Here is a 12715-nt window from a genome sequence, read left to right as displayed (position 1 = left end):
TGCGTTCCTCAGTAGTATGTACTGTATACTGCGTTCCTCAGTAGTATGTACTGTATACTGCGTTCCTCAGTAGTATGTAGTATGTACTGCATACTGCGTTCCTCAGTAGTATGTACTGTATACTGCGTTCCTCAGTAGTATGTAGTATGTACTGCATACTGCGTTCCTCAGTAGTATGTACTGTATACTGCGTTCCTCAGTAGTATGTACTGTATACTGCGTTCCTCAGTAGTATGTAGTATGTACTGCATACTGCGTTCCTCAGTAGTATGTACTGTATACTGCGTTCCTCAGTAGTATGTAGTATGTACTGCATACTGCGTTCCTCAGTAGTATGTACTGCATACTGCGTTCCTCAGTAGTATGTACTGTAGTAGGCGGTTCTGAATACAGCCATTGATTACACCTTTAAAGGGAACGTTCACAGTCAGGAGTTCATACGGACAAAGATTTTTAAAAACTGAACTTTTCCTTTAACGTCTCCATCATACGTACCATTGACTCTGTGTGTGTGTGTGTGTGTGTGTGTGTGTGTGTGTGTGTGTGTGTGTGTGTGTGTGTGTGTGTGTGTGTGTGTGTGTGTGTGTGTGTGTGTGTGTGTGTGTGTGTGTGTGTGTGTGTGTGTGTGTGTGTGTGTGTGTGTGTGTGTGTGTGTGTGTGTGTGTGTGTGTGTGTGTGTGTGTGTGTGTGTGTGTGTGTGTGTGTGTGTGTGTGTGTGTGTGTGTGTGTGTGTAGTTTTGGCATCCTGCCCTTGGAGCCCAGCCCTGGAGACCCCACATATCTACAGAACTATTCAGCTACCATGGAAACACAATCTACAGCTCCCAGCAAGAAGGTACACACACATTATACACACATTACACACACACATTATACACACACATTATACACACACACATTATACACACACTCCATCCATCATCATCGTGTGTTTCTCCGGGTCGAGGGGGCGGCAGGCTAAGCTCCGTGTTTCAGGAGCCTCCTACCAGTTAGACCGGCCTCCAAAAAACCTCCAAAGGGACGCGTCCTGATCAGATGTTGAACCAGCTCAGCTGGTCCCTTTGGGAGCAGTCACGCCGGGCGGACGGAGTAACGTCACGCCGGGCGGACGGAGTAACGTCACGCCGGGCGGACGGAGTAACGTCACGCCGGGCGGACGGAGTAACGTCACGCCGGGCGGACGGCGGGCGGACGGAGTAACGTCACGCCGGGCGGACGGAGTAACGTCACGCCGGGCGGACGGCGGGCGGACGGAGTAACGTCACGGCGGGCGGACGGAGTAACGTCACGCCGGGCAGTCACGCCGAGAAGTCACGGCGGGCGGACAGAGTAACGTCACGCCGGGCGGACGGAGTAACGTCACACCGGGCGGACACGGTCCCGTAACGCAACGCCGGGCGGACACGGTCCCGTAACGCAACGTAACGCCGGGCGGAGGGAGTACCGTAACGTCACGCCGGGCGGAGGGAGTACCGCAACGTCACGCCGGGCGGAGGGAGTACCGCAACGTCACGCCGGGCGGAGGGAGTACCGCAACGTCACGCCGGGCGGAGGGAATACCGTAACGTCACGCCGGGCGGAGGGAGTACCGCAACGTCACGCCGGGCGGAGGGAGTACCGCAACGTCACGCCGGGCGGAGGGAGTACCGCAACGTCACGCCGGGCGGAGGGAGTACCGTAACGTCACGCCGGGCGGAGGGAGTACCGCAACGTCACGCCGGGCGGAGGGAGTACCGCAACGTCACGCCGGGCGGAGGGAATACCGTAACGTCACGCCGGGCGGACGGAGTAACGTAACGCCGGGCGTACGGAGTAAAGTAACGCCGGGCGGAGAGAGTACGGTAACGTAATGCCGGGCGGACACAGTCCCGTAACGTCACGCCGGGCGGACTGAGTACCGTGACGTAACGCCGGGCGGACACAGTCCCGTAACATAACGCCGGGCGGACGGAGTAACGTAACGTATTTTATTTTATTTTATTTTACTCTCCACTGTTTACGGTTTGTCTTATTAACTGTCTGTCTCTCCTCACCTGTCTCTCTCTCAGTCTGTCTCCAGGATCAGTCAGTCTAAATCTGTCTTCAGTCAGAGTGGTAACAGCAGAGACGTTCTCCCCATCCCCTTCAACCAATCACAGACCTCCGCCCCTCACAGCAGGTAACTATAGCAACCAATCACAGAGCTCCGCCCCTCCTCCGGGGCTTCATCTGGTCCAATCAGAAAGCAGCACGACAGACAGACAGACTGGCAGGCAGAGAGACAGGTGGTTTATGTTCATTAAAGTCTGTCTGATGACCTGTCTGTCTCACAGTAGCCTGTCTGTCTCTGAGTAGCCTGTCTGTCTGACGACCTGTCTGTCTCTCCGTGGCCTGTCTGTCTGATGACCTGTCTGTCTCTCAGTAGCCTGTCTGTCTGATGACCTGTCTGTTTCTCAGTAGCCTGTCTGTCTGACGACCTGTCTGTCTCTCAGTAGCCTGTCTGTCCGACGACCTGTCTGTCTCTCAGTAGCCTGTCTGTCTGATGACCTGTCTGTTTCTCAGTAGCCTGTCTGTCTGACGACCTGTCTGTCTCTCAGTAGCCTGTCTGTCCGACGACCTGTCTGTCTCTCAGTAGCCTGTCTGTCTGATGACCTGTCTGTTTCTCAGTAGCCTGTCTGTCTGACGACCTGTCTGTCTCTCAGTAGCCTGTCTGTCTGACGACATGTCTGTCTCACAGTGGCCTGTCTGTCTGACGACCTGTCTGTCTCACAGTGGCCTGTCTGTCTAACAACCTGTCTGTCTGATGACCTGTCTGTCTCTCAGTGGACTGTCTGTCTGATGACCTGTCTGTCTCTCAGTAGCCTGTCTGTCTGACGACCTGTCTGTCTCTCAGTGGCTCCCCTCAGGTCCTCAGTCCCAGTATGTCTGGTCCTCCCAACGTTCAGCCCAGAAGAAGCTCCAGACTGTTTACTAGTGCTAGCTCTACTGCCAAGGTACTGCATCCTCCAGTACTACAGCAGTAATACTGCAGTACTACAGCACTGTACTGCTAAACTAATACTACTTTACTATTGAAGTCTTGTACTACAGCCTCGTAACCTCCACCTCTGTCTCTGCAGGAGAACAGTAAGAAGTTAAAGATGAAGTTTCCTACAAAGATCCCCAACAGGAAAACTAAATGTAAATCAGCCAAGACGTCGAATAGCAGCAACCTGAACGAGAGTCTGGACATCCTGAGACTGGACGCCAGTCTGAGTCTACCGGACACCAAGATCCCCCAGTACCAGAGGGCTGCTGCAGGTAATACTATCACTAATACTATAAAGTACTGTAGTACCCCAGTACTGTTCCACTGATGCTCTCACTTAAACCTGAACCTTCTCTAATCAGAACAGGAAGTTGTTCACATATTCGTGTAGTTTGACAGGAAGCCACACTGACTCTGTATAAACCTTCTCTGTGTGTGTACAGACAGCGTGATGGTGTTGCTACGGGAACTGGGCCGTGGTTACCAGGCGTTGTGTTCGTACAACTGCAAAGAAGCCATCAACATCCTGACCTCCCTCCCTCCTCAGCACTACAACACCGGCTGGGTCCTCACACACATCGGCAGGGCTTACTTCGAACTGGCCGAGTACACACAGGTAACTCACCTGACACACAGGTAACTCACCTGACACACAGGTAACTCACCTGACACACAGGTAACGCACCTGACGCACAGGTAACTCACCTGACACACAGGTAACACACTTGACGCACAGGTAACGCACCTGACGTACAGGTAACGCACTTGACGTACAGGTAACACACTGATTTACAGGTAACACACCTGAGACAAGTAACATGCCTGACATACAGGTACCGTTCAACTGATATGCAGGCAACACACCTGACGTACAGGTAACGCACCTGACGTACAGGTAACGCACCTGACGCACAGGTAACGCACCTGACGCACAGGTAACGCACCTGACGTACAGGTAACGCACCTGACGTACAGGTAACGCACCTGACGTACAGGTAACACACTGATTTACAGGTAACACACCTGAGACAAGTAACATGCCTGACATACAGGTACCGTTCAACTGATATGCAGGCAACACACCTGACGTACAGGTAACACACCTGACGTACAGGTAACACACCTGACGTACAGGTAACACACCTGATTTACAGGTAACACACCTGAGACAAGTAACACGCCTGACATACAGGTAACACACCTGACACAGGTAAAGTTCAACTGATATGCAGGCAACAGACCTGACATACAGGTAACACACCTGACACACAGGTAACTCACACCACGCAGGTGACTCACCTCACTGTGTACCTGTGACGGTGGGAGTCAGTGAGCGACCTGATTGGTCTGTTGTGTGTGTGTTAGGTTTCTGTTCAGGTGAGTCATGATGTCATTGTGATGTGTCTGTTGGTAGGCGGAGCGTCTGTTCAGCGAGGTTCGTCGGATCGAGTCGTACAGAGTTGAAGGGATGGAGATTTATTCAACAACGCTGTGGCACCTGCAAAAAGACGTTGCACTGTCCGCCCTGTCCAAAGACCTGACCGACATGGACAAGAACTGTCCTGAGGTAAGAACCACACCTGTCCACAAACTGTCCTGAAGTAAGAACCACAGCTACCGGCAGCTACCTGCAGTGTCCCAGCAGCTACCTGCAGTGTCCCGGCAGCTACCTGCGTCCCGGCAGCTACCTGCAGTGTCCCGGCAGCTACCTGCAGTGTCCCGGCAGCTACCTGCAGTGTCCCGGCAGCTACCTGCAGTGTCCCCGCAGCTACCTGCAGTGTCCCGGCAGCTACCTGCAGTGTCCCGGCAGCTACCTGCAGTGTCCCGGCAGCTACCTGCAGTGTCCCGGCAGCTACCTGCAGTGTCCCGGCAGCTACCTGCAGTGTCCCGGCAGCTACCTGCAGTGTCCCGGCAGCTACCTGCAGTGTCCCGGCAGCTACCTGCAGTGTCCCGACAGCTACCGGCAGCTACCTGCAGTGTCCCGACAGCTACCGGCAGCTACCTGCAGTGTCCCGGCAGCTACCTGCAGTGTCCCGGCAGCTACCTGCAGTGTCCCGACAGCTACCGGCAGCTACCTGCAGTGTCCCCGCAGCTACCTGCAGTGTCCCGACAGCTACCGGCAGCTACCTGCAGTGTCCCAGCAGCTACCTGCAGTGTCCCGGCAGCTACCTGCAGTGTCCCCGCAGCTACCTGCAGTGTCTCGGCAGCTACCTGCAGTGTCCCGACAGCTACCTGCAGTGTCCCGACAGCTACCGGCAGCTACCTGCAGTGTCCCCGCAGCTACCTGCAGTGTCCCGACAGCTACCGGCAGCTACCTGCAGTGTCCCAGCAGCTACCTGCAGTGTCCCGGCAGCTACCTGCAGTGTCCCCGCAGCTACCTGCAGTGTCCCGACAGCTACCGGCAGCTACCTGCAGTGTCCCAGCAGCTACCTGCAGTGTCCCGGCAGCTACCTGCAGTGTCCCCGCAGCTACCTGCAGTGTCTCGGCAGCTACCTGCAGTGTCCCGACAGCTACCTGCAGTGTCCCGACAGCTACCGGCAGCTACCTGCAGTGTCCCGACAGCTACCGGCAGCTACCTGCAGTGTCCCAGCAGCTACCTGCAGTGTCCCGGCAGCTACCTGCAGTGTCCCCGCAGCTACCTGCAGTGTCTCGACAGCTACCGGCAGCTACCTGCAGTGTCCCGACAGCTACCGGCAGCTACCTGCAGTGTCCCGGCAGCTACCTGCAGTGTCCCCGCAGCTACCTGCAGTGTCCCGACAGCTACCGGCAGCTACCTGCAGTGTCCCCGCAGCTACCTGCAGTGTCCCGACAGCTACCGGCAGCTACCTGCAGTGTCCCGGCAGCTACCTGCAGTGTCCCGACAGCTACCGGCAGCTACCTGCAGTGTCCCAGCAGCTACCTGCAGTGTCCCGGCAGCTACCTGCAGTGTCCCCGCAGCTACCTGCAGTGTCCCGACAGCTACCTGCAGTGTCCCGACAGCTACCGGCAGCTACCTGCAGTGTCCCCGCAGCTACCTGCAGTGTCCCGACAGCTACCGGCAGCTACCTGCAGTGTCCCGGCAGCTACCTGCAGTGTCCCCGCAGCTACCTGCAGTGTCTCGACAGCTACCGGCAGCTACCTGCAGTGTCCCGACAGCTACCGGCAGCTACCTGCAGTGTCCCGGCAGCTACCTGCAGTGTCCCCGCAGCTACCTGCAGTGTCCCGACAGCTACCGGCAGCTACCTGCAGTGTCCCCGCAGCTACCTGCAGTGTCCCGACAGCTACCGGCAGCTACCTGCAGTGTCCCGGCAGCTACCTGCAGTGTCCCGACAGCTACCGGCAGCTACCTGCAGTGTCCCAGCAGCTACCTGCAGTGTCCCGGCAGCTACCTGCAGTGTCCCCGCAGCTACCTGCAGTGTCTCGACAGCTACCGGCAGCTACCTGCAGTGTCCCGGCAGCTACCTGCAGTGTCCCGACAGCTACCGGCAGCTACCTGCAGTGTCCCGGCAGCTACCTGCAGTGTCCCGGCAGCTACCTGCAGTGTCCCCGCAGCTACCTGCAGTGTCCCCGCAGCTACCTGCAGTGTCCCCGCAGCTACCTGCAGTGTCCCCGCAGCTACCTGCAGTGTCCCGGCAGCTACCTGCAGTGTCCCCGCAGCTACCTGCAGTGTCCCGGCAGCTACCTGCAGTGTCCCCGCAGCTACCTGCAGTGTCCCGGCAGCTACCTGCAGTGTCCCCGCAGCTACCTGCAGTGTCCCCGCAGCTACCTGCAGTGTCCCGCAGCTACCTGCTATATATATAAATGTGTGTCTCTGTGTCCCTGCAGGCCTGGTGTGTAGCAGGAAACTGTTTCAGCCTGCAGAGGGAGCACGACATCGCCATCAAGTTCTTCCAGAGAGCCATCCAGGTGAGCATCTGTTACCATGGTTACTGTTGGTTACTGTCACCATAGTTACTACGGTTCCATTGTCACTTCTCTGTCTACCTGTCTCTCTGTCTGTCTCTCAGGTGGACCCGGGCTTTGCGTATGCATACACTCTGTTGGGTCATGAGTTTGTTCTGACAGAGGAGTTGGACCGAGCCCTCGCCTGCTTCCGGAACGCCATCCGAGTCAACAACAGACACTACAACGCATGGTACGGATATCTATCTCTCTATCTCTCTCTCTATCTATATATATATATATATATATATATATACATATATGATGATAGATCAACTTCCCCACCTGGATCAGTGTTACAGTGTGTGTGTGTGTGTGTGTGTGTGTGTGTGTGTGTGTGTGTGTGTGTGTGTGTGTGTGTGTGTGTGTGTGTGTGTGTGTGTGTGTGTGTGTGTGTGTGTGTGTGTGTGTGTGTGTGTGTGTGTGTGTGTGTGTGTGCGTGCGTGCAGGTATGGTCTGGGGATGATCTACTACAAACAGGAGAAGTTCAACTTGGCAGAGATCCACTTTAAGAAAGCGTTGAGCATCAACCCTCAGAGCTCCGTGCTGCTCTGTCACATCGGAGTGGTATGTTAGCTCGTAGCATCCTCCATCCATATCAACTGCTCTGTTAGCATGTAGCTCCAGTCCTCTGCTCCTGAACGCTGACTGATGTGCGTGTGCGTGTGCGTGTGCAGGTGCAGCATGCCTTAAAGAAGTCTGATGCAGCTTTAGAGACTCTGAACAGAGCGATCGTGATCGACCCCAAGAACCCACTCTGCAAGTTCCACCGAGCCTCCATACTCTTCGCTAACGACAAGTACAAGGTAATCAATACTGATCAATACAGGGAGACTATCTGTCTCTCTCTCTAACCTGTCTCTCTCTCTCTAACCTGTCTCTCTCTCTCTAACCTGTCTCTCGCTCTCTAACCTGTCTCTCTCTCTAACCTGTCTCTCTCTCTCTCTCTAACCTGTCTCTCGCTCTCTAACCTGTCTCTCGCTCTCTAACCTGTCTCTCTCTCTAACCTGTCTCTCTCTCTAACCTGTCTCTAACCTGTCTCTCTCTAACCTGTCTCTCTCTCTAACCTGTCTCTCTCTCTAACCTGTCTCTCTCTCTCTAACCTCTCTCTCTCTAACCTGTCTCTCTCTCTATAACCTGTCTCTCTCTCTCTAACCTGTCTCTCTCTCTAACCTGTCTCTCTCTCTAACCTGTCTCTCTATAACCTGTCTCTCTCTATAACCTGTCTCTCTCTATAACCTGTCTCTCTCTATAACCTGTCTCTCTCTAACCTGTCTCTCTCTCTCTAACCTGTCTCTCTCTCTAACCTGTCTCTCTCTCTAACCTGTCTCTCTCTCTAACCTGTCTCTCTCTAACCTGTCTCTCTCTCTATAACCTGTCTCTCTCTCTCTAACCTGTCTCTCTCTCTCTAACCTGTCTCTCTCTCTAACCTGTCTCTCTCTAACCTGTCTCTATAACCTGTCTCTCTCTATAACCTGTCTCTCTATAACCTGTCTCTCTCTAACCTGTCTCTCTCTATAACCTGTCTCTCTCTCTAACCTGTCTCTCTCTCTAACCTGTCTCTCTCTCTAACCTGTCTCTCTCTCTAACCTGTCTCTCTCTCTAACCTGTCTCTCTCTAACCTGTCTCTCTCTAACCTGTCTCTCTCTCTAACCTGTCTCTCTCTCTAACCTCTCTCTCTCTAACCTGTCTCTCTCTCTAACCTGTCTCTCTCTCTCTCTAACCTGTCTCTCTCTAACCTGTCTCTCTCTAACCTGTCTCTCTCTAACCTGTCTCTCTCTCTAACCTGTCTCTCTCTCTAACCTGTCTCTCTCTCTAACCTCTCTCTCTCTAACCTGTCTCTCTCTAACCTGTCTCTCTCTCTCTAACCTGTCTCTCTCTCTAACCTGTCTCTCTCTCTAACCTGTCTCTCTCTAACCTGTCTCTCTCTAACCTGTCTCTCTCTCTAACCTGTCTCTCTCTCTAACCTGTCTCTCTCTAACCTGTCTCTCTCTAACCTGTCTCTCTCTCTAACCTGTCTCTCTAACCTGTCTCTCTCTCTCTCTCTAACCTGTCTCTCTCTATAACCTGTCTCTCTCTAACCTGTCTCTCTCTAACCTGTCTCTCTCTCTAACCTGTCTCTCTCTCTAACCTGTCTCTCTCTAACCTGTCTCTCTCTCTAACCTGTCTCTCTCTCTGCAGGCTGCCCTTCAGGAGTTGGAGGAGTTGAAACAGATCGTTCCCAAAGAGTCTCTGGTTTACTTCCTCATAGGAAAGGTAACAGCTGACCTTTGACCCCGACAGTTTAACCCCTTCATGTATAACAGCTGACCTTTGACCCTGACAGTTTAACCCCTTCATGTATAACAGCTGACCTTTGACCCTGACCACTACCACTAGCAGTAGATCTCAGCTCCTGTCTGTGTGTTTACCATTTGATCTCCTGTCTGTGAACCTCAGAGAGAGACTGACTGCCTGTCTCACCCCCCTCAGGTGTATAAGAAGCTGGGTCAGACTCACCTGGCTCTGATGAACTTCAGCTGGGCGATGGATCTGGACCCTAAAGGAGCCAATAACCAGATCAAAGAAGCCATCGACAAGAGATACCTGCCAGAGGACGAAGGTGAGACAGGTACAGATCAATCAGTTCTATCAGTGATTGATGAGGTGAGACAGGTACAGATCAATCAGTTCTATCAGTGATTGATGAGGTGAGACAGGTACAGATCAATCAGTTCTATCAGTGATTGATGAGGTGAGACAGGTACAGATCAATCAGTTCTATCAGTGATTGATGAGGTGAGACAGGTACAGATCAATCAGTTCTATCAGTGATTGATGAGGTGAGACAGGTACAGATCAATCGGTTTTATCAGTGATTGATGAGGTGAGACAGGTACAGATCAATCAGTTCTATCAGTGTGATTGATGAGGTGAGACAGGTACAGATCAATCAGTTCTATCAGTGATTGATGAGGTGAGACAGGTACAGATCAATCAGTTCTATCAGTGATCGATGAGGTGAGACGGGTACAGATCAATCAGTTCTATCAGTGATTGATGAGGTGAGACAGGTACAGATCAATCAGTTCTATCAGTGATCGATGAGGTGAGACAGGTACAGATCAATCAGTTCTATCAGTGATCGATGAGGTGAGACAGGTACAGATCAATCAGTTCTATCAGTGATCGATGACATCTACCCGTCTCTCTCTCTCAATTCAATTCAATTTGCTTTATTGATCATGACTGTCAGGTGAACAATATTGCCAAAGCGTCAATTCAATAATAATAATAATAAAAAATAACAAAATAAAAAACAAAAACATATAAACACATAAATACAATTCATTAAGCAAATTACAATATAGAGATATTTAAAAAGAACATGGTAGAAAACAATACAGAAATAACTGTCTCTCTCTCTCTGTACCTGTCTCCCTCTCTCCCACCTGTCTCTCTCTCTCTGTACCTGTCTCTCTCTCTAACCTGTCTCCCTCTCTCTAACCTGTCTCTCTCTCTAACCTGTCTCCCTCTCTCCCACCTGTCTCTCTCTCTCTAACCTGTCTCTCTCTCTAACCTGTCTCCCTCTCTCCCACCTGTCTCTCTCTCTCTAACCTGTCTCTCTCTCTAACCGGTCTCCCTCTCTCCCACCTGTCTCTCTCTCTAACCTGTCTCTCTCTCTAACCTGTCTCTCTCTCTAACCTGTCTCCCTCTCTCCCACCTGTCTCTCTCTCTAACCTGTCTCTCTCTCTAACCTGTCTCCCTCTCTCCCACCTGTCTCCCTCTCTCCCACCTGTCTCTCTCTCTAACCTGTCTCTCTCTCTCTCTAACCTGTCTCCCTCTCTCCCACCTGTCTCTCTCTCTCTAACCTGTCTCTCTCTCTAACCTGTCTCCCTCTCACACCTGTCTCTCTCTCTCTAACCTGTCTCTGTCTCTCTCTCTAACCTGTCTCTCTCTCTCTCTACCCGTCTAGCTGCGGAGGTGGACGACAGTCAGGACAGCAGCATCATGACAGACGCCGATGACACGCAGCTCCACACGGCGGAGAGCGATGACGTCCTTTAACCCCGCCGTCGCCATAAGCCCCGCCCCCCTGCTCGAGCCAACCCCCGCCCCTTGCCCTGATTGGCTGGAGGAGTACTGTTGCTAGGCAACATTCTGACAGACATATTTTCTGTTTAGCTCCACTCCCGGCCCTCCTCCCTGTCCTCTGATTGGCTGAAACAGACTGCTGCTGCCCCGCCCCCTCCTCTTCCTCGTATGTCATCAAGCTCGTCCTCTGACATCACAGCTGTTTTTTATGTTCTTTTTATCATCGTTATGGAAATAAATCAATAAAAACGTGTAAACCCCGCCCACCGCTGTCTCTACTTCCTGCTACCAACAGCCAATCAGAGCAGCTCTGCACTGATTGGACCAGGTGAGTGAAGATCACCTGTGAACGTTTGATGACATCACTGACGGTAGAGATGATGTGTGACTCCGGCAGGTGGTGACGAAGAGAAGGAGAGAAGAAGAAAACGTCAGACCTCCCAACACTCATCCTGGTGAGACAGGTGTGTCAGCGGCAGGTAACCACACGGTCACCATGTGACACCATCTAACACCAGGATGGATATATCTGCTTCATCTGAGTCTCTGTGGAGGTAGAAGGAAGTTACCGCTTTTATTGTGGTAGTCTGAGTAACGTGACGTCATATCTTTTATTGTGGTAGTCTGAGTAACGTGACGTCATATCTTTTATTGTGGTAGTCTGAGTAACGTGACGTCATATCCGTTCCGTATCCATCAACCAAAACAAAGCTCAGAGAGTCTAAAACTTTGAGTGTCAGCGTGGATACGACCTGCACCCTCACATGTTAAATACTGCAGTATATATTTATACTGTGTGTGAGTATGTATATATATATATATATATGTATACATACATATATACATATATATATATATATATATATATATATATATATATACACATACATATATGTATATATATATATACATATGTATGTATATATATATATATATATACATATATATATATATGTATACATACGTATATGTATATATATATATACATATATGTATATATGTATATATATATATACATATACGTATGTATACATATATATATATATGTATACATACGTATATGTATATATATATACACATATATGTATATATGTATATATATATATACAATTATGTATATATATATATACATATACGTATGTATATATATACACATACATACATACATATATATATACATACATATGTATATATATATATACATATGTATGTATATATATATACACATACGTATATGTATATATATATATACATATACGTATGTATACATATATATATATATACATATGTATATATATATATATATATATATGTGTATATATATGTATGTATATATATATATATGTGTATATATATGTATGTATATATATATATATACATATGTATATATGTATGTATGTGTATATATATGTATATACACATATATATATATATATACATGTGTATATATATGTATGTATATATATATATGTGTATATATATGTATGTATATATATATATATACATATGTATATATATATGTATGTATGTGTATATATATGTATATACACATATATATATATATACATATGTATATATATGTATATATATATATATATATATATACATATGTATATATATATATCTATGTATATATATATATATACATATGTATATATATATATGTATGTATGTGTATATATATACATACATATGTATACATATATATGTATG

The 12715-nt window shown here is 49.7% G+C and overlaps 2 protein-coding genes across 3 annotated transcripts in view; one reads left to right on the top strand and one right to left on the bottom strand.

Moving 5' to 3' along the window:
• The first annotated feature begins 676 nt into the window (after positions 1 to 676).
• Positions 677 to 11263, top strand: LOC141781428 (cell division cycle protein 27 homolog). 2 transcript variants are annotated; one of them, XM_074657198.1, is made up of 13 exons: positions 677 to 835; positions 2049 to 2158; positions 2873 to 2972; positions 3099 to 3279; positions 3451 to 3623; positions 4422 to 4574; positions 6812 to 6892; positions 6994 to 7121; positions 7378 to 7495; positions 7606 to 7734; positions 9110 to 9184; positions 9401 to 9539; positions 10884 to 11263. In XM_074657198.1, exons 1-13 carry the CDS (start codon positions 803 to 805, stop codon positions 10973 to 10975), a joined length of 1512 nt encoding a protein of 503 aa, XP_074513299.1. In that variant the 5' UTR covers positions 677 to 802; the 3' UTR covers positions 10976 to 11263. The 2 variants fall into 2 exon arrangements, with proteins under 2 accessions (XP_074513299.1, XP_074513298.1); XM_074657197.1 differs by having other exon boundaries at positions 678 to 835; positions 9401 to 9530.
• Positions 11264 to 11433: 170 nt separating this feature from the next.
• The window catches only part of LOC141781571 (mediator of RNA polymerase II transcription subunit 15-like), an 18406-nt gene continuing 17124 nt past the window's right edge, over positions 11434 to 12715 (bottom strand). The window contains exon 8 of the mRNA XM_074657384.1: positions 11434 to 11454. Coding sequence (XP_074513485.1) covers positions 11434 to 11454 — 21 coding nt within the window. The remainder of the gene's footprint in view (positions 11455 to 12715) is intronic.

Source organism: Sebastes fasciatus, chromosome 13 (genome assembly GCF_043250625.1).
Source record: "Sebastes fasciatus isolate fSebFas1 chromosome 13, fSebFas1.pri, whole genome shotgun sequence".
Lineage (NCBI taxonomy): Eukaryota > Metazoa > Chordata > Actinopteri > Perciformes > Sebastidae > Sebastes > Sebastes fasciatus.
This window is presented reverse-complemented; position numbering and strand designations above follow the sequence as displayed.